General features: G+C 51.4%; 3 protein-coding genes across 10 annotated transcripts; 1 reads left to right on the top strand and 2 right to left on the bottom strand.

Moving 5' to 3' along the window:
- Nucleotides 1-559: 559 nt before the first annotated feature.
- Nucleotides 560-14,269, bottom strand: Cdhr4 (cadherin related family member 4). Of its 5 annotated transcripts, none has more exons than XM_036193435.1 (19): nucleotides 8,472-8,558; nucleotides 8,025-8,209; nucleotides 7,772-7,934; nucleotides 7,607-7,698; nucleotides 6,114-6,224; nucleotides 5,435-5,538; nucleotides 5,107-5,243; nucleotides 4,703-4,886; nucleotides 4,447-4,600; nucleotides 4,151-4,244; nucleotides 3,380-3,583; nucleotides 3,158-3,297; nucleotides 2,777-2,927; nucleotides 2,474-2,694; nucleotides 2,137-2,279; nucleotides 1,642-1,698; nucleotides 1,468-1,531; nucleotides 1,210-1,237; nucleotides 560-710 (listed from the first exon to the last, which is right to left on the bottom strand). In XM_036193435.1, exons 1-19 carry the CDS (start codon nucleotides 8,518-8,520, stop codon nucleotides 655-657), a joined length of 2,337 nt encoding a protein of 778 aa, XP_036049328.1. In that variant the 5' UTR covers nucleotides 8,521-8,558; the 3' UTR covers nucleotides 560-654. The 5 variants fall into 5 exon arrangements, with proteins under 5 accessions (XP_036049328.1, XP_036049330.1, XP_036049332.1 ...); XM_036193436.1 differs by lacking the exons at nucleotides 560-710; nucleotides 8,472-8,558 and adding exons at nucleotides 785-1,024; nucleotides 13,551-14,269; XM_036193434.1 differs by lacking the exon at nucleotides 560-710 and adding an exon at nucleotides 785-1,024.
- Nucleotides 13,584-15,739, top strand: Inka1 (inka box actin regulator 1). The gene is made up of 2 exons (XM_036193440.1): nucleotides 13,584-14,272; nucleotides 14,897-15,739. Exons 1-2 carry the CDS (start codon nucleotides 14,222-14,224, stop codon nucleotides 15,695-15,697), a joined length of 852 nt encoding a protein of 283 aa, XP_036049333.1. The 5' UTR covers nucleotides 13,584-14,221; the 3' UTR covers nucleotides 15,698-15,739.
- A 154-nt stretch (nucleotides 15,740-15,893) lies between these two features.
- Nucleotides 15,894-24,992, bottom strand: Uba7 (ubiquitin like modifier activating enzyme 7). Of its 4 annotated transcripts, none has more exons than XM_036193430.1 (24): nucleotides 24,811-24,992; nucleotides 24,558-24,726; nucleotides 24,339-24,473; nucleotides 24,138-24,244; nucleotides 23,743-23,833; nucleotides 23,506-23,641; nucleotides 23,316-23,413; nucleotides 23,055-23,201; nucleotides 22,423-22,593; nucleotides 22,125-22,232; nucleotides 21,899-21,979; nucleotides 21,664-21,822; nucleotides 21,423-21,588; nucleotides 21,139-21,344; nucleotides 20,986-21,050; nucleotides 20,733-20,907; nucleotides 20,585-20,659; nucleotides 20,217-20,388; nucleotides 19,728-19,810; nucleotides 18,647-18,739; nucleotides 18,362-18,553; nucleotides 16,754-16,846; nucleotides 16,580-16,680; nucleotides 15,894-16,129 (listed from the first exon to the last, which is right to left on the bottom strand). In XM_036193430.1, the coding sequence occupies exons 1-24, from the start codon at nucleotides 24,837-24,839 to the stop codon at nucleotides 16,000-16,002; spliced, it is 2,982 nt and encodes a 993-aa protein (XP_036049323.1). In that variant the 5' UTR covers nucleotides 24,840-24,992; the 3' UTR covers nucleotides 15,894-15,999. The 4 variants fall into 4 exon arrangements, with proteins under 4 accessions (XP_036049323.1, XP_036049324.1, XP_036049325.1 ...); XM_036193431.1 differs by having other exon boundaries at nucleotides 21,664-21,819; XM_036193432.1 differs by having other exon boundaries at nucleotides 23,316-23,410.
- Nucleotides 24,993-27,630: the final 2,638 nt, after the last annotated feature.

Below are 27,630 nucleotides of genomic sequence, written 5' to 3'. Positions count from 1 at the left end.
AGGTTATATCGGGAGACACTGTCTCAATAAACACATTAAATTTTTTTTTTCTGGATGGTGGTGGCAGCGCTCACTTTCAATCCCAGCACAGGCATGCGGGCCTCTGAATTTGAGGTTTACAAAGCAAGTTCCAGGACGGCCAGGACTGTTACACAGAGAAACTCCGTTTCTAAAAGCCAAACCAAACCAAAAAAACCAAGTCTTGCTGGGTATGGTGGCACACACTGAGGAGGCAAAAGGTGGATCTATGAGTCTGAAGCTAGCCTGGTCCACATAGAGAGTTCCAGGCCAGCCAGGGCAACACAGCAAGACCCTGCCTAAAAAAAAAAAAAAAAAAACCTCTGACTATACAGGACAACTGGAGACCCGTCAATCACTAACAAAGATAAGAGCCTCTTCTACAAAGTGTCAGTTGCACCAGAGCATCAGACAATGCTTCTTCAAAGAAAAATAATCTACTGTTTCATAGGGTGCCCAGAAGGAGGTGGCACTTTCCAAGTAAGAACAAGGAAAGGGATCTCAGAGCTTCTCCCACACAAAGATTATAAGGTGGGTAGTGTTCTGTTTGTAATCTTTATTGCTGAATCAACTTGGAAATGCAGGCTATGATCATGTGAGAAGGGATTCCACACATAGGAAAGCAGCTGCTTGGCCTCAGAGCCAACGCCGGGCTCCAGTGCGCGTGCTGAACAGGTAATCTCTCCCTGTGCCTGAGCCCACATGAGCAGGAGAGAGAAGGGGAGAAGGGGCTTCAGCCCTGTAATCACCCCTTCCCCCAGGGTCCAGTTCATCACCTCCTTCCCTTCTCAACAAAGAACCCTGAGGTTCAACGCAAGTGAACAGAAAGCCAGTGGACACCAGTTCCCCTCCAGCCGCCAATGTCAGATCACTCTGCTACAATTTTACTGGTGAAACTGGACTATCTAGGGAGCTCTCCCGGCAACAGCGTCTCCCTCCTGCTGGGAGATGGGACAAGACCGGGTCCGAGTCATCTGGCCCCCTATTGGTGTTCGATGGAAGTTGGCTGAACGGGAGGGGGCGGGGTGACAGAGGGTGAGTGGGGGGGTCAGAGAAGAGCTCAGTCAGTGAAAATGTAGATGCTGGATGCTTAGTGCTAGCAGTAAAAATGGAGATGGGTAAAGGGAAGAGAGAATTCTGAGAAAGGGTGAGGGCCCAGGCAGACAATAGTTAGCAAAAGTAGAGACTTACGGACATCGTGGGCTCTGCCATCAAAATGCTGCCGAAAAGAATAAAGGGCACAGTGAGTTGAACCTTGCCCATGGGGAGCAGATGGAAGGTCTGGGTGCCCACCTGCCTCCGCTATCTGGTGGTGGTGTGGGTATGCTCACAGGGGTAGCCACTCACAGGGAGGAAGGCAGGCTTTGCAGGGATAGTCAGTACCCTAGAGCAGCCTCAGTGCCCTCAACTTGGGATATGGCATGCCAGACTCATGGAAGTTCTGGGTACCTGGGACATCTCCATTCTTGGTGCCTCCATGAGTTTCTCAACGGGTCCTTCATTTCCTGGGATGCTATAGCAAGTTGGAGTAGAAGCATGTACAAGAAGCACAAAAGTCTGGGCCCCAGCCTGTGTCTAGGGGCTGGGTTCCCTGAGGCACAGAGGTAAGCAAAGGAGACTGACCTGTTCAGCAGCAGAGCTCTGGCTGGTTTGCTCGGTGCCTGTAGTAACTGGGCAAACCTAAAAGGCCAGAAGGAGGAAGCAAACCGTCAAAGTAGCAGGCCTGCTGACACTAAGGAGTGTCATTATCTGTCCCTTTATATTAGAAACAGCCTTTGTGAGATGCCTACGCCGTTATCTGTCCTACCCCTAGGCTCAGAGGATTCAATTTACAGAAGCAGGGCAGATATCTGGTAGAAAACAGAGGTTGGGAACAGGTCAATTTCAAACTCTGAGCCATCTATGTTCATCCAGTTTCAAGACTGAACTCCACCAATGATGGAGACCACTTCCACTCAACGTCTCAGTCTGAATACTTCTGGAAAGGCAGCAGCAGCCCTCCTCAACCTGTTTGCCCACCAGTGTTGGCAGTGTCATCAAATACTGAGTAAAACTACCTATTCCAGCCAGTGTCTGAGTATAGGCTGGGGAGCCGGAAGCACAGAGATGGAGACGTACCCCCGGAGGACCCTGCTGAGGAGCCAGCCCAGAGCCAGGAGGAGAACTACGCCAGTCGCTGTCAGCACCACCACAAACCAAGGCTCTGGCTTCCAGAACGCCTCTACCTCTGTCACAATCAGGGGTGTCATTGTTGAGGACACCTGAAAGGAGGGAGGGTCACTGCCATTGACAGTCCAGCTTTGAAATTCTCTATGAACTGAAGCACTTCACACCCCAGATTGATTTTTTTTTTTTGCACCCAGAAGTTTTCACTAAAATGTCTTCTCTAAAAAACTAGATGTCTTCACCCTTCAAGATCCTCTCTCCCAACCCTAAGGGCCTGAGTCCCCCTCACTGTGCTTCTGTGGGTGCTGGTGGCCACCGTGCTGGCCCTCCAAGGAACTAGATGCACAATGATGGTGGTTGTGGTGCTGAGGTGGGGGGTGGAAGGGCCCACATCAGCAACATGGATCAATAGCTCATAGGTGCAGGGCTGCTCTGGCCATGGAGGCCCCAGTACAGTGTCATTGTGCATCAGGACGGTCCCTTGCAGTCTAAATCGGCTCTGGCTATTCCCTGAAAGCAGAGCAGTAAGAGAAGTAGTATTACGACCTTAGCCAGACCCTCGCCAAGAGCCCGGTGGCCCCCACATCCACACCTCCCACGATGCTATGGGAGAGGGCCGAGCGCTGTGGCTCCTCAGGGATCCAGCATGACACCTTGGTCACCTCCATGCTTCGACCCAGGGGAGTGTAGATGGTGAGTTCCTGAAATGGAGGCTCACACTCGGGGGCATGGTCATTCACATCCTGGAGGAAGGCCATGGGGTTAGGAGTGGTTACAGTCCACTCCTCAAACCCCCAGGCTAGCCCTTCAGCTTCCTTTGAAAACACCAAACCTAAGTGGCAAGCAAGGGTGATGATGTTTTTCCACAGTGAGCCCCTCCCTTCGACCAGCCCCTGTAGGAAACACACATCTGCATGGAAAAGCAAAAGGCCAGAGGGAAGTTTGTCTTTCCCAGGCCCTGGAGGTCAATTACCTCAACCTCAATGGTAACAGTACATGAACCTGAGCGGTGGTGGTTGAGGTCACAGTCCTGGCTGTGATCAATCAGGAGAATAATGATCTTGTACCACCTTTGCTGCTCATAGTCCAGAGGCCCCAGGAGGCGAAGCTCTCCTAGAAGGGGTGGATGTCACAGCCTTAGCCTGCAGAGTCAACATGGCCCCATCCCTCCCTCCCAGCCCTGGGGTTTAAGTACCACTGAGACGATCCACAGCAAAGGTGGAGGGTCCACCAGAGATGTAGTACTCAAGGCTGTTATGAGGGTAATCCATATCCGTGCCCACCATGGAGCCCAGCAGAGTGTGGGGCCCTGCATCCTCCCGAACCCGGAACGTTCGTGGGACACAGGCTGGGGAGAACTCATTGACGGGTGTTACCATCACCAGTACTGGAACCTCAGCTGGAGACCATTTGGCAGTTAAGGAGCTGGCCTGAGGTACCCAGACCTGCCCTAGGGTTATTTTTTTAAATTTATTTATGATGTATACAGAAGTGGGTACAAATGGTTGTGAGCCACCATGTGGTTGCCGGGAATTGAACTCAGGACCTCTGGAAGAGCAATCATTGCTCTTAACCTCTGAGCCATCTCTCCAGCCCTTGTTTTGTTTTTTGAGACAGGGTTTCTCTGTGTAGCTTTGGTACCTGTCCTGGATCTCACTTTGTAGACCTGGCTGGCCTTGAACTCACAGAGATCGCTCTGGCTCTGGCTCTGAGTGCTGGGATTAAAGGTATGTGCCGCCACCACCCAGCCTGCCCTAGGGTTCTTAATAAGTAAACATGTCCCTATATTGGAGAGAGGGTTTTCTGGGGAATGGTGGGGGGATCTTTAGAGAGACATCCTAGGGATCTTAAACTGAGACAACCCTGACCTAGTTTTTGAGGGAAGAAAGCTGTCTATGTCAGGGGAATGGGAAGGAGTGGGCAAAATAGCCCTGTCCTGAATGTTCAGGCCTAAGTAGTCACTCACTGGTCATCTGGGGCTGGCCATCATCCAACACCAAGATGGATGCTGCATGCTGGAAGCAAGCCCCAAGAGTGTCACAATCCAGTGTAGTATTCACCTGGCCAAGGGGACAGAGAGTAAGATGAAGCCGGGATCTGAAGAACCTGAGGCCTGTCACAGTGCCTCAAACCAGGGTATCCACGTTTATCCTACCTTGACCCAGTTTCCAGACTCCCATCCCACCTCCATGGTCTCAACGCCAATAAACCTTGGCCCACCCGCCTTGTCTGCACGGGAGTTTAAGAGTGGGTGTTGGGCACCTCAAGGACTCTGTCACGAAGATGGAGGCTGGCAGAGTCGGGAGGGTTGTGGAACTGCAGCTGGAAGTCGAGGGGGCCGCCAGCAGAGTCTGGGTCAACGCAAGTGATCTTGCTCAGTACCGTGCCCACCGGTGTAGTCTCTGGGACTTGAGTCCTGGGAGTGGAGGGCAGCAGGCAAGACAGGAAGGAGTCTGGACCAATGGTGAGCCAGGGAATCTCACCCCAACAAGCCGGGGCATGGCTTCAGGGTACTCACACCAGTAGCGCTGGATGGCAGCGTGGGGGCCACTGGTTGACTGCTCGCACGTTAACCGTGAGATCGAACTCGGCACTGGCCCAAGGCCGGAGCTTCTCAAAGGCCCTCACCTGCAGTTTCGTGACTGCTGCACCCTGAGCGCCAGCCAAATCCAGGGGCGCGGTGGTCCTCACTACCCCGTCAGCTGGAGAGTGTAAGAAACAAAGCTCCGCCCCGCCCCAGCTCAGTCCCGCTTTGCTTTCCACCAACTGCCTCAAGGCGGGCAGATAGATGGTCCTGACCGCTTCCATCCCCTCCTCTAAGGTCAAGGCTCTCAACCCAACCTTTCCGTTAGGAGTTACCTCTGTCCCCCGACCCTTTCCCAACTACAGACATCCCAGGACCCACCCTCCTCCTTCCCTCACCTTGTCCAATGGAGTAGAGTTGACTGGGTAATGGGGAGATGATTTCATAGAGTAAATTGAATCCCCTAGCCTGGACCTGAATCACCTTACTCCCAGGGACCAGATCCTCTGGGATGGTGATACTCTGGGCTTTCTGTCTGAACCAAAAACAAACAAACAAACAAAAGCAAACCTTTCTCCTGCTTATTACAGCAGGGTCCCCAGGCCCCTCCCTAGGGCTCCCCTCCCTAGGGAGCTAGAATGCTCCAGCAGCCCTGCAGCCTACCCCAACTGTTTCCCAGGGGATAGATGCAGAATCCTCCAGTGTCCCAGGGTAGGGGAGCCTTACGGGAAGGAGACTTGGCTGGAGGGTGCAGGCAAAACCTTCACTGTCAGCATCCCTTTGCAGCTTTGGCCTTTTCCTAAAGACACTAAAATCTGCAGCTGGAAGGTCTGTCAGTGCATATATGACAGGAAAGAAGCCATGTTATGTGTCCACTGCTCTACCCACGCCTGGTCCTCTCTTCAAATAGGCAGTCCTCCAGACCTCCACAAGGAACCCTGCCTGTGAGTTATCATGCCGCTGACAAGTATCCCTTTGAACCCTATAACTCTGGGCCACCAATTCTTCTGAGTAGAAGTGTGAATTAGGTTAGAGTTGCTAAGAGCCAGTTACTAAGAGGCGGAAGTGTGTTTGTTTTTGTGGTGCTGGGGATGGAACCCAGGGAATTGCGGAAATGACCATTTTGAAGAGGGGACTTCCTTCTTGCTGGCCACTTTACCCAAAGTTTTCTCTTCAAGTTTGATTGCCACACTGCACTCTACATTAGAGGACCTGTGAGGTCCCAGAATCACAGGCCTGCCCTCTTTCTGGACTTCCAGACCTCAGTCTGGAAGAAAGCCAGACTGAGAGGGCAGTCAGCAGGGGCAGCAGGTGGGCTGAGACAAGCATATTAGTCAAAGGCAAGTTCAGGAGGTGGCAGTCCTACCCAATCCGTAGCTATCCCCAGGTCCAAAGCCACGCTTACCTTGAAAGCCTGCCCTCTGAGGCCCTGGGATGGTGCTCGCAGCAATCCCTGCTCGTCTATGGAGAAAGGCCCGGGGAAGAGCGGAGGGTCTTGGGCACTGGTGATGTTCATCTAACAGAACAGAGATATCAGTGGTCCTCTACAGTCCCCAGGGCCCCTGTCAACATCCTTCGATAACCCAGCAGGCTGCTGCTTCTAACTGGCGGGTGGTTCCGGATCCTGCCCCTGGCTGTTACCCCAGCCTTTTGCCTTCCATGTGACCCCTGGGTCTGATCCTCAGTACTTTCTGATAGAACTAACAAATACCCTTCAGGATTTAAAAAAAACAAAACAAAACAAAAAAAACCTCTTTTAGACAGGATCTATGTAACCCTGGCTGTCTCGAAAACAAGCAATCAACACTAACAAAGACCTGTGAGTTGTGTACCAGGCTTTTTCTTCGGGGCCACCAATCAGCTCCCAAATCATGACACAGAGATTTATTATTAGTGTTGAATGCTCAGCCTAGCTTAGACAGGTTTCTGGCTCTTTCTTTTTACTTAAATTAACCTGTTTTCTCTTTATTTACCTTTTGCCTCACAGCTTATTCCCTTTCTTATTCTGTATGTCTTGCTTTCACTGTGTCTGTCTGCCTGACTTCTTGTGTTGGGACTGTCCCTCATCCTCTTCTCTCTCAAGCATGGATGTCTCCTATTTATTTTCTCTCTCTGCCAGCCCCACCTATCCTTTCTCCTGCCTAGTTATTGGCTGTTCTGCTGCTATTCATTGAACCACTTCAGGTACCTTAGGCAGGCAAAGTGAAACAGAGGCACCACATCTTTACATAATTAAACAAATGCAGGATAAACAAAAGTAACACGCCTTCCCACAGTTCATGTTCTGCAGCATAAACAGATGTACCACATCTTTGCCTAGTTAAAATATCCCCCAACAGAGTTGGCTCCTGCCTTTCCTGCCAGCCTGAACAGCCTGAGTTTGACCCATATGGTGGAAGGAGAGAACCAACACCCAGAAGTTGTCCTCCTAACTCCACGTGTATGCCTCAGCATGTGTGTGCTCATGCACACCCATGTGCAGACTCTCACGGTAAAAAAAAGGGGGGTTTGGGCGGGGTGGTGGTGGCACACGCCTTTAATCCCAGCACTTGGGAGGCAGAGGCAGACGAATTTCTGTGAGTTCCAGGCCAGCCTGGGCTACCAAGTGAGTTCCAGAAAATGCACAAAGCTACACTAAGAAACCCTGTCTCGAACCCCCCCCCCCAAAAAAAAGTCATGTAGAACTCAGAATACATAGAACTCTGAAGATTTGGTTCCTGTGGGAAACTGCCCTCATCAATGGGAAGGTACGCAGCTCTTAGTGGCCCTCTCCAAGAACATGAATCATGCAGAGGTTCAGCTATCTACTTCAGGGTCTTGGGAGGCGGTGCCTGGCCTGGCATGAGCTGAGATTTCTCTCTCACATGCTGCACTCACTGCCCTGTGTTCTGAGCTCACCTGGGCTCTCTGGGCTCCTAGGCCTGGCAGCAGCAGAGTGTACAGCAGGGCCCCAGGGGTGACTGTCTCTGGCACGTAGATGAATTCTCCAGCTGTCCAGAGAAGTCAGGGAGGCTGAGTTGAGGCCATGCCTTTCCTCTCCCAACCTGCCACCCCTAGCCTTACCTGGGCTGGCAAATGGACCGGCACACCGGAAACGACCGGGGTCCCTCTGCACATGAACAAAGAGTGGTCCGGCTACCACAAAATTGCCACATTTGTACTGCAGCTGAAGTTCATAGCGGTTCACTGCGAGAGCATCCAGCCGAGCAGAGCTACTCAAGGTCACCTGTTGTAAAGTGGCAACACTCTGAGGGCCTGAGCTTTCTGTCACTTCTGGCTTGGGTCCCCACAATCCCTAGTTGTACCATGCCCTTACCTTTCCCACATAGACCCCCTTATGCCTGTGCAGGCTGGGGTTGTTGAAGAAGCTGGTGGGGGGTCTCACACTGAGTAACTCCAGGGTGGGCATGTAGGAGGAGCAGTTGAAGGAAAAAGACTGAAGGGTGGTGCCAGGGCCTTGGCTCTCAGAGATATCTATGGACCAGGGCAAGCTGTGGAGGACTAGAAGAAAGCCACATAGAGAGACACAGCGATGCGTTTTCTCCTTCAGGACCTCACCACATCTGCAGGCCAAGCAGCCAAAGTCCTTTGCCTCCCACATCTGACGTTTTACAGGTAGAGAGAGAACATGGTTGAAGAAACAGCCAAGATGAGGAACAAGGGTCAGGGGTCCCTGGGCCTCTGCCTCCACATTAGCTTATCTAAAGGTCAGAAATTCACTGGAAAACTGGAGTCCCCACCCCCACCCCCACGTGCTCCTCACCAGAGATAAATAAAGCAAAAAGAATCGCCAGGAGCCTAAAGAGCATCATGATAGCCCGAAGAAATAGCAGAGGGAGCTGTTTGTCAGGCTAACTCTGTTGCCAGGTTAGTTGCTTAGACAGAGCTTAACATAGCTGGCGGGCGGGCTTCCCAGACTGTAGCTCCTCCCACCCCGCAGACAGAGCTTTGGACCCCTGGCAGGCTCCAGGAGGGGCTGGCAAATCCCTTCTTCCGCTGGTTCCAGTGAATTCTTCCATTCATTAACCCAACCCTAAGGGGATACAAGGGGAGGAGGCTCAAGCTACAGATGGTGAAACTGGTCATATTGTCCTTGGAGACAGAGCTAGTACAGTGCCCAGGAAAATTAGCCCCAAGACCAGCCACCCCACAGAGTCTACATTCCAGCTGCCTCCTCCCACCATTAGAACATGATCTGCCTATAAAATCTAAGCCCAGCCACCAAGAAAGTCTCTCAAAAGTTGTCTACATTCCACAAACAAAAGAATTCTTTGTAGATGAAATAAAAGTAGTAGTTATGGCCAGGCATGATGGTCTAGTCCTTTAAAACCCCAGCACTCAGAGGGCAGAGGCAGGCAGAGCTCTGGGGTTCCAGGCCAGCCTGGTCTACAGAATGAGGTCCAGGACAGCCAAGGCTACACAAAGAAACCTTGTCTCAAGGAGGAAAAAAAAGTAATGGTTACTTGTGGGGATATCAGCCAGAGGGTACAAAGACAGCTTCTGAGAGGGACTGAAGATGTGCTAGGTATTGATCTGGGAGGCAACTGCATAAATCTCTGTAGTCTAAGACTTCCTGAGCCAGTAGCTTTGAGATTTGTCAATTTATTATCTTTTTTATTAAAAAAAAAAAATCTGAGACAAGGTCTCTCTGTAGTCTGGAGTGGTCCTCATTCATTATCCTCTCACTCCCCCACCTCTTGTGCAGGAATTCCAGGGCTACACCAACAGCATACTTTCTACTTTTTTTCATTTGTTCTCTCTAGCTGTTTATCACAATTTTGTCTGTCCACATGAGTTAGGCTCCTCCCTCTCCCCACAAAACTGCCCTTGGCAGGGACCTTAATGACCAGCCATTTTCTTCTGCCAACTTAATTTTTTAACATTTCATTACTTTATTTTCTATGTGAGTGTTTTGCCTGCATACATTGTGTGTATCATATGCATGCCTTGGGCCCAAGGGGCTAGAAGAGGGTGTCAGATACCCTGGAATCAGAGTTACATATAGTTTTGAAGCACCATATGGTTCCTGAGAATCAAACCCAGGTCCTCTAAAAGAGCAGCAACTGTTCTTAAGGACTGAGCCATCTCTCCAATCTTATTATTGTGTTAATTTTAATTATTGGTGTGTGTGAGTGTGTGTATGATGTGTGTGGTGTGTGTATGTGAATGTGTGTGATGTACTGTGGGACGCAGGAATTGAATTCAGGGTCTTAGGTTTTTTTATACAATAAGTTATCTCAACAGCCCTATTTTGAGACAGGGTGTCATTATGTTGCCCAGACTGCTCCTGCCTCTGCCTCCCAAGTAGATGGCACTAGAGGCACATGCCACTGCACACTCATTCTTTTGTGTGTAAGTGGAGGTGAGTGTTTGGGTTGGCACACATGTGCGGGCCAGAGGTCGGCCTCCACTATCATTGCTCAGGAGCTGTTCACCTTGGTTTGTTTTGTTGCTTGACACAGAATCTCTCATTGGCCTGGAGACCATCAACTAGGCTAGGTCACCTGCCAACAAGTCTCAGCGATCAGCCTGTCTCAACTTCTCACACTGGGGTTACAGACCCTTGCTGCTACCCTTGGCTTTTTCACATGGGTTCTCAGTAGCCTCAGGTCTTCATCCCTGTATTGCAAACACTTCGCTGAACTGTTTCCCCAATCCCAGACATCTGTCCTTTGCCCTTAATTCTCCACAGTACTTGACGCTTGTTCCCTTCGGCTCTAAATACCCGTGTTTGTTCAGATTTCTCTCACTCCCTATGATGGTCAGGCTTCTCTGCAGCTTCTGCTTCATCTTTCCTACCTCCATCCAATGAGGGATTTCAGGGCCTGAAAACTGCTCACTGCTCCCCTCCTTCACACCCATCACCTCCAGCTCCTGCAAGGCCATGGCCTAAAACACCACCACTGGCTTTACTTCCCAGTTCAATCCTTCAGTGTTTCTCTCTCCTGGAACGGTCATATACCTACCAGCTGATCCTGCATCTCCTCAAGGCTCACGTGTTCACAACGATCATTTGCTTTTCTCCTGGTCTTTCAGACTTTTTTTTAAGATTTAATTTTTTTTTTTTTTAAGCTGAGGATCGAACCCAGGGCCTTGTGCTTGCTAGGCAAGCGCTCTACCACTGAGCTAAATCCCCAACCCAAGATTTAATTTTTTATTTTTTAAAACAAGTTGTACCAGACTTTTCTTTTGGGCCACCAATCATCTCCCAAATCATGACATAAAGATCTATTATTGATTATGAATGCTTAGTCTTAGCTCTTATTTTAAAGTTTCTCTTTATCTACATTTTGCTTTTTGCCTTTCTTCCTTTCTGTATATCTATTCCACATGCTTCCTGGCTTCTGGCCCCGCACATATTCCTCTCTTTCTTCCCCCATTCTCTTCTTTTTCAAGCCTAGATTTCTCTTCCTACTTAGTCTCTGTGGCAGCCAGCCCCACCTATCCCTCTCCTGCCAAGCTAGTGGCCGTTCACCTTTTTATTAGATCAATCAGGTCCCTTAGGCAGGCAAGGTGAAACAAATGTAACTCATCTTTACATCATTAAACAAATGTAACACACCTTTACACAATTAAAGTAATATTCCATAACATTAACAAATGTAATACATCTTTGCCTAGTTAGAGTAATAGTCCATAAGTCTCTTTCTTTTCTTTTTTAAAAAATCTATCTATCTATCTATCTATCTATCTATCTATCTATGTGCATGGATGTTTTGCCTGCATGTATTTCTGTGGAGCATGTTTGTGCAGTGTCTGCAGAATCCAGAAGAAGGCATAAGGTCCCCTGGAACTAGAGTTACAGACAGTTGTGAGCTGCCATGTGGGTGCTGGGAATCAAACAGGGGTCCTCTACAAGCACAGCCAGTGTTCTTAACTGCTGAGCCATCTCTCCAGCCTCTCTTTCCAGTTTTTACTAGGTTGAAAAAAAAAACTTTATTGATCTAGTTACATGTATGTAAATCCTACAACCAAAAGTTTCTGCCTTCACAGCTGTCCTTTTGCCTGCCTGTCCCTTCCAGGGATGTTTTTCCAACTGTAGGCCAGATCACACGAGACCCTTCACAGATGACGACCTTTCACAGATGAGGCCCTTCACAGATGACGACCTTTCACAGATGAGGGCCCTTCACAGATGAGAGCCCTTCATTTGTTACATAACCCTTTAAAAACCAAAACAAAACTCAAAAATAAGGAAGACTTCCCCAAGTATTTAGCAACAACTGCTATAACCGACCATAGCTTCACATTCATCTTTTTAATTCTCGAATTATACCATTTTTACATAGAGAATCAGGCCTGCTCCAGCCCGGCCCACGTGCCTACAGCAGACTACATGACTGTGACGTCTGTCAGCTTCAGTGTACTCTTCTGTCTTTGTGACCGTCAAGATTTGATGGAAAAAGGAACAAGAAGATTCTACCAGATGTTTTTAATGGCAGTTTCAGCAAGCCAGATGTTCAGGCTGGAATTTGGACTCCATGCCTTGTGTTTTACCTTTCCCTGACTGCATCTGTATATCAATCAGGCTAGATTTCAGCTCCAAAACATACTTTATAACAGTAGTTCTCAACAAGTGGGGTATGACCCTGTTGGGGGACCCATATCAAATATTTACATTATAATTCATAACAGTAGCAAAATTACAGTTATGGCCAGGTGTGGTGACACACACCTTTAAATCCCAGCACTAAGGTTGGGGATTTAGCTCAGTGGTAGAGCGCTCACCTAGCAAGCGCAAGGCCCTGGGTTTGGTCCTCAGCTCAAAAAAAAAAAAAAAAAAAAAAAAAAAAAAAAAAATTAAATTAAATAAATAAAAAAATAAATCCCAGCATTAGAAGCAGAGGATGGCAGATCCCTGAGTTCGGGGCCAACCTGGTCTTCATAGTGAGTTCTAGGACAGCCAGGGATACACCAAGAAACCTTGTCTTGAAAAACAAAAGGAAACAAAAATTACAGTTATGAAGCAGCAACAAAATAATTTTATGGTTGGGGGTCCCCACACCATGAGGAACTGTATTATTAAAGGGTCCCAGCATTAGGAAGGGTGAGAACCACTGCTCTAAAATGACGCTTCTGTTTACTCTCTGGGCTCAGAACTAGCTTCCATACACACACCATTGCCTGGGATAAAGGGTAGAACCTCGGCTCTGATTACAGAGTCATTCTCTCGAAACAACTGTGTCTCACAGGAACCAGCCCTAGTCATTCCCTGAAAAAAGTTCCATGCTCCTCATGGCGCCAAAAACAAAACCCAGAGTTTCCCATAAGGCTGCTGGAAGCTTGGTTTTGGTGACTCCTTCCCCACCCGTCCCACACATCTGTGTTTTCCTTAGTTTGGTCTACCTAGCTCCTGTTCCTTGATGTCCTTTATATTGTCAAACCCTTTCGTATAAAATGCCTCTCCTCAGTGGACTTAAATGAATTGAATCCAGTTGCATAACGATGTCAGCCGTATCTGTTGTTGTTTTTCGAGACAGGGTTTCTCTGGGTAACAAAGCTGGCTGACCTGGAACTCACAGAGATCCGCCTGCCTAGAGCTGAGATTAAAGACCTGCGCGACCACCTCCCGGCTCAGCCACATCTTTTAAAGACTCCCATCTCTCGACTGAACTTATTGCCCTCATGCTCCTATATTTTCCCGCCTGCTGATAGGTCCAATCTGTCTCGTTAGACTCCACCTTTGATTATGGAATCGTCTTAGGGGAAAGGCTCTGAATATTCTGGCCAAAGAGCAGTTTTTCTTTTCCATTTCCGCACGAAACCTATTGGCTGATGGTGCTGGGAAGTGGGGCTGTAGACCATAGGCCCGCGATCCCCACTAGAGGGCGGTCCAGCCTACCTCGGCTCAGACCGGCCTAGAGGGATGCCGGAGGCGATTTAGCCGTGGCCCTTCCCTTACTGCCTGTCTCAAGGCTCTTCGCAGAGTAGTCACCGCGCGGAATCTCAGTCCTATCATTATCAAGGATTGTCAAGGCCAGCCTTGACAGACCCCGAGTGGGCCACATCTCGTCAGATCCGACGATCGCGCGCAGTGCCCACACGCGGGCGTCGCTTCGGGGGCCCCAGTACTGGAGACCGCTATTTCACCAGGGAACAAATTGGAAAGCTGAGACCCCTGGACGAACGCGCGGGGGCGGGAGGAGGTCGCGTCTGTCCTGCGTCACGCAGGGTCAGCCAAACCTTTGGAGACACCAGGGGGTCCTGAACTGCCCTTAGTGTCTCCCGGGGTGCTCCAGCCGGTCTCCTCAGCAGTGCGGGGCTGGAGGGCGGGGCTCCAAAGGGTAGGACATCTCCAGCCCGCCCCGCCTCCATTGGCTGGGGCGCGGGAGGCGGGGCGGGGCGCGGCTGCCAGATGTTGGGGCGGCAGCGGCGGGAGCTACCGAGAGCGAGGAGCCTGGAAGGAAGGCGAGGGTGAGGACGCCGCTGGCGGGCCGAGCTGGCCCACTCGGCGTTGCTTCCGCGGGTGATCCAGCCGGACAGCCTGGAGGGGGCTACAGCAGCAGCGCTAACATGCACAGCGCTCGGCTTGACAGCTTCCTGAGCCAGCTCCGCTGGGAACTGGTGAGGCTTTGGAGTGGGTGTGGTTGTGAGGACGTGTGTGGGGGGGTGCGTGGCTGCCGCCTGGCTGGAACAACAAGCGGGTACGGAGTGGGCTCCGGGTGCCCATCCGAGTCAGGATGGGGGCAGGGCAGCGCGGTGCAGATGGCCCAGATGGCTCGCTTCGGGTTTCTGACGGTTGGGAGCTGTTCTGGGCATCAGGTAACAGGCGCCCAGCTGGCCCTGCCGGCGGCGGCGGGGGAAGAGAGCAGAGAAGTTTCTTTTGGGGGGACTGGCAGGGAGCGCCAAGGGCCTAAAGCAGTGCTGTGCTGCTGTGGACATCCCCTACCATGGGCCGGCCTGTACCTCCTTCCTCTACCCTGCCTGCCTGCCTGCCTGCCCAGGTGGCGCGTGCTGACTTGCCCGGCCCTGCGTGCTGCAGCCTGCAGGACTGCCACCAGCTCGGTGGATGGGAGCCACATGAGCCTCGGGTGCCAGTGCCCCCATGTGGGCCCTATGCTTACAGTTCCGCCTTGCTGCCCAGGGGCTTTTCAAGTCCTTGTGAACCCTCCTTCAGGGCTGGCTTGGCCAGACACTAAGGGGTGATAAGAAATCCCTCTCCGACCTCTGCTCTCTCTTTCCCTTCAGTTGTGTGGTCGGGACACAGGCTCACCTCCAGTGCCTGGGCCATTGCAACCAAAACCCAAAACGGATCCAAGCGTACAGCCCAAACGCCAGTTCAGGGCCTCAGACGCTCTGGAAGAGGACTCTGTCTGCTGTGTGGAAGAGGAGGAGGAAGAGGAAGCCTTGGTAGCTGAAGACAGGGGTGTACCCTTGGGATGTCCCAGGGAACATGCCTTAGACTGGGACTCTGGCTTTTCAGAGGTGTCAGGCAGTACATGGCCAGAGGAAGAGCTGTCTGTACCCCGGCGTCAAGCACCCTCAGAACGGCCACCTCATAGCCAGCGTTTCTCAGTCAGTGACCTCCCCCTGCGTAGCAGGGCAGCTGTAACTGGCATAACACCTGCCCACCGTCCGAGGCCCAAGTCCACTCCAGATGCTTGCCTGGAACATTGGCAGGGATTGGAAGCAGAGGATTGGACGGCAGCCCTGCTGAACAGGGGCCGTAGTAGGCAGCCCCTGGTGCTAGGGGATAACTGTTTTGCTGATTTGGTTCACAACTGGATGGAGCTGCCTGAGGCAGCCGGTGAGGAGAGTGATGGAGGTGTACCCCGAGCCCGTGCTCGACCCCCTCAGTTCCTGCTTGGCCTCTCTGAGCAGCTTCGGAGGCGGCTGGCCAGGGCTCGCCGGGCAGCTATGGCAGGAAAGCGACTGTCATACCCACCTCGTCCAGAACCTGACCTGCCTGCGGACATCTCCCGATTTGCAGCCCTCATGAACTGTCGCAGCCGCCAACCTATCATCTATAATGATGTCAGCTACCTCTGACCCTGCCCTCCAGCCAGGGACAATAAAGGCCTTTTGCTAGACTGTTGGTTCCATACTCCTGAGGCTTCAGGAAGCATCCCCCAACCCTGTGGAACACAACCAAGACAGGCCAATCTAGAATCTTCCCTCTCCTTCCCAGGGTCCCTGTCTCCCCCATCTCACACGCCATCCATGTTCTAGAATCCATCTTCTCTACTTCCTTCAACAAGCTTTTATTGTCGAGGTGTCTGCTGTAAGCTCAAGATGCAGGGATTTTTATATCGAGTGTGTTATGGCCGAGTGGTGGTGTGGTGGCTACCTTGTCACAGCTCATAATGCAGAGGTGGGAAGGCAGTTTCATCCTCCTCACCCTCACAGCTCAGCTCCAACACCAGAACCCGCAGCCCAGGCTCAGGCTCCCAGCTGGTCACTTGCCGAACCAGTTCTGTTACCCTGGTATGGGAGTGGGTTTAGAGGAGACTTGGTAGGTGAGCTGAGGCAGACAGAGGGCAACCTAGTGTGGACTAGAGGGTGCTGGTGCGCCTCAGGAGCCCCAGCCAGCAGCAGGAGTGGCTCACGGCAGGAAACATCTGAAACTATTTTAGGAGCAGCTGGTGGGGCAGGCAGGAGGCAGGAAGCTGTGGGTCCCTTGGGAGTAGGATGTGAAAGGGGGGCTGGGCAGTGTATGGGGAGTCAGGGGGGCTGGCCAAGCAGACAGCTACTGAAGTCCCCTTTCTCAGGCTCTTAGCCCCACCCCCAAGCCCATTTGGTGGCCCCATTTGGTGGAAGAACGCTTCAAGAAGGTGTGAGGGGCCTAGGATGGGGTGGAGAAAAGGAGGCTGTCACCCATCCTCAACATCCAGGGACGTGGTCGGGCCTGCTTGTGGTCAAGTACTGGCTCACCTGAGGCCCAGGCGCTGAGTCTGCTTTTCAGATGACCACCGTGCAGAGTAGAGAACAGCCTGGCCATGCAGCAGCATCTTCACCTTTAGTCCGTGCTCTTTCTAAAATATATACATCAGACACTCATTGGGCCAGGCTGGGCTGGGCCTGGGGCAGAGAGGAGGCAGGCCACACCTGGAGATGGGCCAGCAGTGATTGCAGCGTCCTCTCAGGCTGTCCAGCAGGCACCTTCAGGCGGTCCCAACAGGTCCATTTCAGGTGATGGAACTACGGGATGGAGGTGAGGAGGAATTAGAGATTTCTCACACAAATCTGCAACCCCTGGCCCAGTTACCAGCAGCTTTTCCTAGAGGCGGAGCTGCTCCAGAGGCAGGAAGCCAGAGCCAAGAGGTGGGGGGTGGAAGGTGGGATCTGGGCCCAGAGTCTCAGCCCCCTCCCCACCCAGGCTGGGGCCAGCACAGGAAATGGAGCTATGGGGCCCTGTACAGGGAAACAGACATCCATCACACAGGCCAGTTGGAAGCGGTGGAGGGGGGGGGGCTGCTTCCTGAGGAAGCTGGAGCCGGGCTGCTGCAGTCTCCGATAAAACTGCTTGTTCCTCAAAAGGGAGGCTGGGAGTGGGAATATACAGCTCATTCTCCTCTCCAGTCCCTACATACAGGGCTTTGGACTGCTCATGGGCATGTGAAAATCAAGGACACGGCTACAATGGAACCCTACTGACCCAGAGATCCTCACAGAAACAGTCTACAGAAGCCTTTATTCTTATCCCATCTTTTTCCCAGTTGAAGAGTTCCGGTACCCATAGCTGAGGACAGATGTAGCAGACATCCAGAGTCCAGGACAAAGGGGTCCTGCCAACCCTCAGAAAGCATACTGGGTCGAGCTGAGACTAGGCTAGAGGCAGGATGGGGACTCCTACCCACCCCCATTCCACGGACAAAGGCAGTCTCTGTGCTGGTTAACAGTGGGGCACCTCACAAAAGCACTCTGTGTGCTTGTCCAGAGGGACCCTAGGCTAACCAGTGACCTCTGTCCTCTGCCCTGGTGAGGGCATTCCTTCTACCCCCTTTCCTGTTCCTCAGGGAAATGCTAACTGTGGCAGAGCCTGGGCACACAATTGGAGGCAGTATCATCCTGCTTTCATAGGAACACCTACACAAACAAAACCAACAACACCCATGTATGTTTCCACATGCACAGCCATGAATGTTCACACTGAGGAAGATCCTTGCTCTCCCATCTGGCACACAGATGTAAACTTGATCCCTCCATGTTCACACACCAGGGCTGCCTAGACCTTGATGAACTCATATCTGTAGCATAAACATACTCTCCTACAGGGCTGAGACCCACACTCATGGTAGCAAGCCTGGTACCCTTTAACTTGGCTTGAGGTGGACAGAACAAGGCTCTACAGAGGGAAGCTAGACTTTCTGGGGCTGAGTCTATGGTTGCCCCTCCCTACTCCCTCCCACCAGGATATTATTGAGAAGGAGGGGCCTGTGGGGGGATGTCTGGCTCCACTAATGAGTTAAAGCTGCAGCTCCCCCAGACCCCGGACTGCAGGGGGGTTGAGGGGTATGGCTGATGGCTGTTTCCTGTGTCTGACAGCTCCCAGCCTGGCTTCATAGCAGGAAAGGAGCTGGGGGCAGTCTAGAGAATTCACCAGTAGTCTGGGGCCTGGAGAGAGCCCACAGTTAGAGAGAGGACTCTTTACTTGGGTGGGTAAAGGGAGAACTCAGGTCTAATGGGCGCAAAGGTAGGGTGTCAAGGGCTCACCGACTGGAGGGCTGGGGCAGAAGGCACTGATCGGATGAAGTAGTTTTCAGCCAGGTGCAGATAGCTTTGACGAAAGGTACCAAGGGGCCGTGGCCCGCTTACCACCTTATACAGCTCCAGGCCTAATAAGCCTGCCACAACCGCTGTACTGGTGGCAATAGCTGGGATAATCTGGCCCACGATTTGCTTGATCTGTCAAGAACAGGGCATTTGGTCTGGGCTCAAGGCTTAGGACTAAGATTTGGCTCTCACTTCCAGGCCTGAGCCCCAAAGGGGCAGAGCTACCTGAGCACGGTTGACTGGTAGGATCCCATAGTTCTGAGCTCTCAAGTTAGTCGCTGCTACCACAAAGTCCACATGGAAGTTGGTGTCATCCTCCTGCAGGCAGAGTCACAGCAGTGTTAGCTCTGCAGTGGTGAGCCTGTCACAGCAGTGTGAGCTCTGCAGTGGTGTCCCTGTCACAGCAGTGTGAGCTCTGCAGTGGTGAGCCTGTCACAGCAGTGTGAGCTCTGCAGTGGTGTCCCTGTCACAGCAGTGTGAGCTCTGCAGTGGTGTCCCTGTCACAGCAGTGTGAGCTCTGCAGTGGTGACCCTGTCACAGCAGTGTTGGCTTGCACTGCAGTGGTGTCCCTGTCACAGCAGTGTGAGCTCTGCAGTGGTGTCCCTGTCACAGCAGTGTGAGCACTGCAGTGATGTCCCTGTCACAGCAGTGTTGGCTTGCACTGCAGTGGTGTCCCTGTCACAGCAGTGTTGGCTTGCTCTGCAGTGGTGTCCCTGTCACAGCAGTGTGAGCACTGCAGTGATGTCCCTGTCACAGCAGTGTTGGCTTGCGCTGCAGTGGTGTCCCTGTCACAGCAGTGTGAGCTCTGCAGTGGTGACCCTGTCACAGCAGTAGTGGCTTGCTCTGCAGTGGTGTCCCTGTCACAGCAGTGTGAGCTCTGCAGTGATGTCCCTGTCACAGCAGTGTTGACTTGCACTGCAGTGATGTCCCTGTCATAGCAGTGTTGGCTTGCTCTGCAATGATGTCCCTGTCACAGCAGTGTGAGCTCTGCAGTGGTGTCCCTGTCACAGCAGTGTGAGCTCTGCAGTGGTAACCCTGTCACAGCAGTGTGAGCTCTGCAGTGGTGTCCCTGTCACAGCAGTGTGAGCTCTGTAGTTGTGTCCCTTCCCATGGCCAACTGGATGCCACTGACTGGTCTTTGTGAGTGGGTATCTACCATCTTCTCCTTTACCACACATTCCGGATGAGGTGCGTGCAAGGGGAGCAGGCTGCTTCCATGGCCTTGAAGGAAGGAAACTGGGGTTCTCGACTACCCCATCTCCTTACCTTCCCCAGCCCAGTTCTTCACTCCCACTTGGGGTCCTACCTTCCCAAACAGCACAGGTTTCAACGGAGGGCCCTTGCTCCAGTCTTCCAAGGATTCCTGCAGTTCCTTCAACTGCTCTGGGCCTGTCAGGGAGTAGGGTATGGGATCAGTCCTTAGCTCATTTCCTGTACTCTGTGTCCATCTGTGGTCTCTGCCTAACCTGCCGTTTGCAGCCGCTTGATCAAATCAAGGGTTCCCTCTGTGATGGGGCAATAGACTTCCTTGCAGCCCCACCTTCCCCCTGTGATTACCTCGACTCTGTCCTCACCTGGGGACCACAGCTAGGCACTCTGCAGAACATTTTTTTCTTTTCAATTCCAAAAGTCTCTCAAGAGACCCGGGATATGTTTTAGGCAACAGAGAGAAGACCTACTGAGGGGCCAGAGGATGGAGATAAACTAAGCAGCAATGAGTCCCAGAGGGGGCTGGCGAGATGGGGGGGGGGCAGGCATGGCAAGCCTCCAATGACTGATTAGACCAGAATCTCACCAAGCTCAGCAGGAGTTAAAGTATCAGCAGAGATGAGGTTGGGGTGCATGGAATCAGGCTCTGGCAGCCCCCTCAGCAGTTCCCTGAGTGCAGTCTGGTCTCGTGAGCCAGGCAGCCCATGCATTTGTGAATACAGGTTGGCAGCGGCCAGCACGTAGAGGAAATGCATGTCCTGAAGCCAGGCAGAGAGCAGGAGCAGATTCATGGGTACATGGGATGGGGTTCACTGCCCTTTTGTGGACATGCCTGACTGTCTCAAGTACAGACACCCACATTTGCACAAGTGCGGCTCTCTTTTAGCGTCTTAGCAGAATGCAAAGGTGGCCACCTCTACTCTAAGGAGGCTCCTGTCCAAGGACTGTACTCACTTGGTTGGGGTCAAATTGCAAGGGCTGTGGACACCTTTTGGATCCCGACCAGAACAGAGTTCCATCCTGAAGCACCTAAGGAAATAGAGGCTGCTGGCCTCAGTCTGGTCTCCTGGAGCCATCCGCTGCCCAGCCACTGACTACCTACTTTATCAAATGGGAAGTGTCTCAGCAGCTCTACAATGCCGTCATGGAAGCATAGTTGCCAGTGGCCTAGAGCCCACACCACGCAGTCTTGCCAGGTCTGTGGGCGCATTTTTAGGACACCCACCACTTGCTGCAGTAAGGTTGTCCTATCTATGCCTGACACGGAAGTGCCTGCCCTGCAGAGAAAGGAGGAAGTTTGAGGCTGAACTCTGTGCCTGGAGTCCTGGACTCCCATCTACCTCTGTTGGCCTTACTGTTGGTAGCAACTGATGATCTCTGCAGATTGTCTGAAGAGTCCCTCAAATTCATCCCGGGCCCACTGTGGGGGAGGGGAGGGTGTTAAGGTATTAGATGAAGAACACATCTGCCATTTGAGGACTGAGATGGGTAGGGTGGGATATGCTTACCTGCAGGATGTGCTCTGCTGTGCTGGGGAAATACCGTAAAGTGCACAGAGGATAGGGAGCGCCCTCAGAAGCTGCGGCTGAGGCAGGACCTTTGTAGGCTTCGGTCACATTTGGCACAAACACGGAAGCACTCCCCCGGGTTCCCTGTGTGCCCGCCTCCAGCAGTGGCTTCAGATAGTGGGTACATCGGGCAGCAACATAGTGCCCTGGCAAAAGGGCATAGGGTCTGGATCGAGACTGCCAGAACCTTGGGCAAGGGGCTCAGCTCTAAGTTAGGCACTCACGGGCCTCGAAGCTGTCCAAAGCAGCAACAACACCGTCCACCCTGGAGAAGAAGTTGTCACCATAGAAGCGCTCTGTGGTGGGATCCAGTGGGTAGGTACATGAGGTCACGTTTAGGTCTGGGTTTAGACGCTGGGCTGCTGTTACAGCCACCTCTGCCTTGGGCCTCTGGGAAGAGAGGAAATGGGTACGTTATGAGAAAGCAACCTGAGACACAAAGATGTAAGAGGGACTGGCACTCACCCCAATGTCCTGAGGCCTGAAGAGGAACTGCCTGCTGAGGTTGGAGCGTTCTATGTGGTCCATGTCAGCAACAGTCACGCCTCCATTAGCCCCGACTCCCAGGCCCACTAGGGCAAAACCTTTGAGCGTCTCACAGCCAATGGCACCAGCACCCACCTGCTGGCAGGAACAGTCTTATCCAGGGCACTTGGCCTGAATTTCCCCAAGACATCCCCGCCATCATCCCTCAGCTCACCAAGAGGTAGTGTTGGTGGCTCAATTTCTCCTGAAAACGGGTCCCAAACACAGCAATTTGCCCATCGTATCTGCAGTTTCTCTAGGGAACACAGACGATGGCCAGTGATGGCTGATGCCTGTGCTGTGTGTCATTCACTTAGTTGTTTAATCAGGACCTTAGGAGTATTTCTCAGGTTTCTCCTCTAACCCTGATTTTGAACAAGGTTTTCACTACCAGTTCTCACCAGATGACAGTCCTCAGGACTGGGAAGGAGCTCCTCATCTTCTGGAAGACATTCAAGGGCATCAAAGTACAGCCACTGGTCCAGGGGCATGAACTTCCCGGAGATTGCCTGGGGGTGGACACTTCAGTCTGGGGGCTTCTGCCAACTCCTAATGCCTAATTCCCTTAGGTCCCATCTGAGGGCTGCACCTGGGTTGATAAAATGCTCCAGGGCTGCTGCTTGGTATGGGTACACTCTGGCACACATACTGACCTGCCCACTTTCCCAGTCCCTCCCTTTGCCCTCCTGTGTCTACTACCTTTAGGACTTCCTGGGCAGTCACCCCTCCTAGAACGGCTGCCATGGGGCTCAAGGTACCAGCACTACTAAGGGCAATTCTCCGAAGTAGAGCTTCATCCAGTGATTCTTCGTTTGTCCCTTTGAGTGGCTCCAGGCCCTGGGCCAGGCCTACCACGGTCTCTGCATCAACCTGTGGGATAGCACTCAGGCATGGCATATGTGGGCCTAGTAGCCCCAGTCTGAATTCTAACCTCCCACTCAGCCTTCAGGCAGGCACACATCTACCCTATTCCACGGAAGCAGCAGAATCCTAAGTGGAAAAGCCTGATACTGTTGCTAGGCTGGGAAGCACTTTACCAAAGGGTGTCCAGCACCAGCCAGAGATGCCGAAGGCATCACCAATTTGAGCACAACTTCCAACCTGCCTCTGATGGCTTAAGGATGGAGTAAGCAGGGTCTCCAGGTTGTAGGCCAAGTGCATCTATGAACACAACCTCTAGTGTAAGAGAGTAGTATTCATGTCCTGTTTTTGAGTACAGAATCTGCCTCTAGGGTTCAGACTCAGATCTGTAAATGGTCATTGAGATGAGGTCTGAAAAGTGAGATCCAGGAAGACAGAGGCTATGCATTGTGCAATGTGGGACCACTCACAGGATTCCAGGGCTTGGGAAGCCGGCCATGAAGTTGCTGGAACTTGTGCAGTGCATGGAAGGCCTGGTGCAGGCAGTGTGCACGTTGTACTTCCTGAGAATTCTGGGCCACCACACGGGGCTGAAGCAGAGCTGTGTCCAAGGACTTCTGTAGGGGTCAGGGTTGTAGAGGTCGGAGTTGCTTAGCTCAGGATGAGGTCTGAAACACTATGTATCCCTTGATGTAATCAGGTGCTCCCACCTCAGATGTACTTGCACTCACATGCCTCACAGTCTTGGGCATCTTGACTTCAGTGACAACGCCACCTCGTAAGTAATGGGAGAAAGCTGTTGTGTCTCCAATCTCCAGAGACCCATCTTCTGAAAGAGATGCAGCCTAGTAAGTTAGGACTCCTAACTACAAGTAGTTTCCACATAGCATTGAGCCAGGGGTTGGAGTAGGGTTGGCTTACTCTGCACACGGACAGGCTGAGGAGAACAACTGTTGAGTTCAACCATGCCTTCAATGCCTGAGAAAGTCACCAAGTCCCCATCATTGAAGGGATGTCTTTTGGTGTCTCCTCGCAGAGTGACAATACCGGGCAATCCCTGGGTGAGAGATGGTTTGATTTCAAGGCCTATACCTGCCTTCCATGGGCCCTGGCACCTTTCTCTGGATATCAGGTAAATGTCTGCATCTCAGCACCCACCTGGGAGATGTCCTGGATGGCAGCTGTCACAGGTTCTACCTCTGTAGGGTCCTCAACAGTGAAGTCCTCACCAAAGTCACAGAACAACCGCCTAGTATGGTTGGCAGAAGTTACTGAGGAAGCCCATCAGTTGTGAATAATGGTGAGGACTCTAGAACAGGCCCAGAGGGGAAGGAATTCTGGGAAAGATGTGGAAATTGGGTGCACAGGGTGTACTAGAACAGATCTGGACACTGAGGTGGAGAAACAAGGCTGAAATTGTAGTCCAGAATTAAGAGGATCCTTGGCTAGGCTTGAGGCAGAGTGGAGAGTGATAGGGGCTAGCTTAGAGCTCGGGAAGCACTGGGGGTAATTGTTGGCGGTAATGTGGTGGGGTATACAGGTAGTCTCCTCACCCGACAAGGCCCCGGGTTTCAGCCACCAGAAAGTGGACTTTATGCTCATGGCAGAAGGTCCCCACCTTCAGCTGCTCCTCTAGTTTGGAGTCAGTCAGCACCACTACCTACATGGACACCAGAATCACTTGCCACAGTCTTTGCTGTTAAGGGCAAGAGGGAGGACCAGGCTGGCATGCAAACTGAGGCTGGGGTAAGTACCTGGAAGGTCAACAGGAGGTCCTCGGTGATGTCACCTGTATGGACGGAGATCTGGACAGCTTCATTGAGCTGAGCCAATGGTGCGTGAGAGGCCTCAGCTCTGCTCCTTCCCAAGCTCTCTTCTGAGAGGAAAAACTAAGGACAGAACAGTTTAGTTTGATCAAAGAGATTCCCCTTTGGCCCTGCTCTGGGAGAGAGTATAGAGACCCCAAGACTCACTTGAGCAGCCAGGTCAGCCCAGCAGGTGGGATGGGGATCATGCAGGGTGAGGCTGCCTACACCCATAAGCACCAGGTTCTTGGCCACCTCAGCTCCTAGGCCCTGCAGGCCAGATAGCAGGACATTGGCTGTCCGGATCCTCTGCATAGCAGGCAGACCCAGTACATACCTGTGGTTAAGAAGTAGGAGGGTAGGCAGCTGGAGACCAAAGGTCTGGAGGCCACCCGACTCTGTATCCCACCTTGAGACTCACAGCTGCCTCGAGTATAGCTCCCCATCCATCCTTAGTCCTGGGACTGGATAAGGAGGCAGTAATGCTCACAGCCAGTGTCAGGGGAGAGGAGGAGGCGCACACAGTGGGGCTCCTAACCGATGCAAACAGGAACCAAAGTGCTGCTTGTTACAGTTCCCTCCCTGGGTCCTCGGTAATTTCAGGAAAACAAAACTGAAACTAGACTATGAGTTGCCTCCAGTCCTCCTGACAAATGCGGACAGATGCCAGCCCTCTACAGGCCATGGAGTTTATTGCCTGGATAAGTCCCAGTATTACAAGAGGACAGTGAATCTGAGTCAGATCCAGAGAGTGGGGAGCACAGGGTGGCTACAAAGTGAAGACATACATCCTTCTGTTTTTTTTTCCAAACTTTTGTTTTGAAATAATTGTACACTCACAATAAGTTGTGAAAATAACCAAGGGAGTTTCTGTGTATTGTTCCTGTTTTTCTATCAGCATATATTAATTACTCACAACAATATGCTCCATTAGGGCACTTTCCTGTATGTGTAAATGCATTTGGTCATTCTCACCCCATTAGCCTCTCTTGTCTCCTCCCTCTTCAACTTCCATGTCTGTTTTAGCAACTTGGTGAGTTTCATAGGATTGCTTACAGGAGGGTGGGCAAGAGTTATTTACAGAAGCCATGGGCACCTTACCAGTGACTACAGAACTAAGGAAAATGTCTCCCCCTCCTGGAGGGGCAGGGCCTCATGAGTCCTTGCCCCTCCATGACAGGGCAAATGTTGTAGAGATCTTGTGCAGGCCACAGCTATCATGAGTTTAAGAGTACAACAGCCACGTCATAGCCGGAAGACAGTGTTCTGTGAAGACTACATCCTCCAGTTCTCACATTATTGCATCCTGTTTCCTATGATGTTTCCTGAGCCTTGAATGGGGCTGATATGGATGTCTCTTTTAGGGCTGAGCATTCAACAGTCAATTGCTCTCCAAACTTTGACCAAGTATGAGTCTCTGCAGTTATCACAGCTCACTGCAAAAAGAAGCTTCTCTGGGACTGGAGAGATGGCTCAGCCATTAAGAGCACTGGCTGCTCTTCCAGAGGTCCTGAGTTCAATTCCCAGCAACCACATTGTGGATCACAGCCATCTATAGAAGGATCTGATGCCCTCTTCTAGCCTGCAGGCAAATATACAGATAGAGCACTCATATACATAAAATAAATCAATAAATCTTTTTTTTTTTTTTTTTAAATTTTCAAGACAGGGTTTCTCTGTGTAGCTCTGGCTATCCTGGAACTCACTCTGTAGACTAGGCTGGCCTCAAACTCAGAGATCTACCTGCCTCTGCCTCCTGTGTGCTAGGATTAAAGGCATATGCCACCAATGCCTAGCTAACAAATAAATCTTAAAAAAATAAAATAAAAAAAGCTTCTCTAATGAAAGCTGACAGTAGCCCTGATCTATGGTCATTAACACAACTATTGGAAGGCAATGAAATGGGTACATCATGTTTATTTTGTTGTTCCCCCATGGGGGCCTATGACCTACCCGACCACTGGCTTTTGACCAGGTTTATAGTATCAGATATGAATTCCCTCCTGTGGAATGAGCCTCAATTTAGTAAGAAGGTAGCTAGCTACTGCCACAACAGATTTGCTATTATTTATTTTATGGTAATGCTGGGGGGTTGACTTTTTTAGAACAGTCTCACTGTGTAGCTCTGGCTTTGCTCTGGAACTTGCTATGTAGGCCAGGCTGAAAGCACAGGGATCTATCTGCCTGTGTTTCCTGAGTGCTGGGATTGAAGGTGTGAACCACCACTCTCAGCCTTGCTTCTTCCTCTTTTTTTTTTTTTTCCTTTTCCTTTAATGATTACAGAAAGCGCGTGGAGGTCAGAGGACAACTTATGATGTCAGTTTGCTCCTTCTGCCACTTGGGTACTTGGGATTGAATCCAGGTCATCAGGCTTGGTAACAGGTGACTTACTGGGCCATCTCACTGGCTCCATTGTTGTTGTTTTATTTTTTATGTGTATGACTGTTTTTGCCTGCATGTATGTGTACCATATGTATACCTGGTGCCCGTGGAAGCCATTAAAGGGTGTAGGATCCCCTGTGAACTGCCATGTGGGTTTTGGGAATTGAACCTGGGTCCTCTGAAAGAGCAACAGGTGCTCTTAAGCACTGAGCCATCTCTCCAGGCTCTATTTTTGTTTTTTTTTTTTGTTTTTTTGTTTTGGCGGGGAGACAGGGTTTCATATATTCCAGGCTGGTTTCAAATTTGTTATAGTCAAGGATGACCTTGTATTTCTGATCCTTCGGCCTTTACCACTCCTAAGGGCTAGAACAATAATGCTGGGCAAGGTAATCATTCTACTGAGCTACACACCTTCTTTTTTTTAAATGTTTGTTTGTTTGTTTGTTTTTGTTTGGGGCATAGAATCTCATGTAATCCAGGTTGGCCTTGAACTCATTATGTAATACACAATAACTTCCATCTCTAAAGTAATGTGAGTACAAGTGTGCACCGTTACACATGGCTTGATGCGGGAGCTTGAACCCAGGGCTTGCTATCTGCTAGGAAAGTGTTCTATACCATGCTGCATCCCTGACCCCAACCAGCCTTTCTTTTTTTGTTGTTTTTTGCTTTTTGAGACAGGGTTTCTCTCTGTAGCTTTGGAGGCTGTCCTAGAACTCACTCTGTAGATCAGGCTGGCCTCAAACTCAGAGATCCACCTGCCTCTGCCTCCCAAGTGCTGGGGTTAAAGATGTGTGCCACCAAGTGGCCACCACTACCCGGCTTTCTAAAACCCTTTTTATCATCCCAGACAGAAACT

Source organism: Onychomys torridus, chromosome 7 (genome assembly GCF_903995425.1).
Source record: "Onychomys torridus chromosome 7, mOncTor1.1, whole genome shotgun sequence".
Classification (NCBI taxonomy): Eukaryota; Metazoa; Chordata; class Mammalia; order Rodentia; family Cricetidae; genus Onychomys; species Onychomys torridus.
Note: the sequence above shows the minus strand (reverse complement) of the source record. Positions and strands in the feature narration are given on the sequence as shown.

What these genes read in the sequence shown, in the direction of transcription:
- Cdhr4 (XM_036193434.1), bottom strand. Translation starts at nt 8,520, where the DNA reads ATGATGCTCTTTAGGCTCCTGGCGATTCTTTTTGCTTTATTTATCTCT. An exon ending in AGGGGGTCTATGTGGGAAAG is followed by an intron (nt 7,935 to 8,024) that starts GTAAGGGCATGG and finishes ACTTTACAACAG; the next exon opens with GTGACCTTGAGTAGCTCTGC. An exon ending in TCCAGCCAAGTCTCCTTCCC is followed by an intron (nt 5,244 to 5,434) that starts GTAAGGCTCCCC and finishes TTTTTGGTTCAG; the next exon opens with ACAGAAAGCCCAGAGTATCA.
- Inka1 (XM_036193440.1), top strand. Translation starts at nt 14,222, where the DNA reads ATGCACAGCGCTCGGCTTGACAGCTTCCTGAGCCAGCTCCGCTGGGAA. An exon ending in GCCAGCTCCGCTGGGAACTG is followed by an intron (nt 14,273 to 14,896) that starts GTGAGGCTTTGG and finishes CTTTCCCTTCAG; the next exon opens with TTGTGTGGTCGGGACACAGG.
- Uba7 (XM_036193430.1), bottom strand. Translation starts at nt 24,839, where the DNA reads ATGGATGGGGAGCTATACTCGAGGCAGCT. An exon ending in GTCCTGAGGACTGTCATCTG is followed by an intron (nt 21,980 to 22,124) that starts GTGAGAACTGGT and finishes TGTGTTCCCTAG; the next exon opens with AGAAACTGCAGATACGATGG. An exon ending in CACTGCTGGCCCATCTCCAG is followed by an intron (nt 16,681 to 16,753) that starts GTGTGGCCTGCC and finishes TATATATTTTAG; the next exon opens with AAAGAGCACGGACTAAAGGT.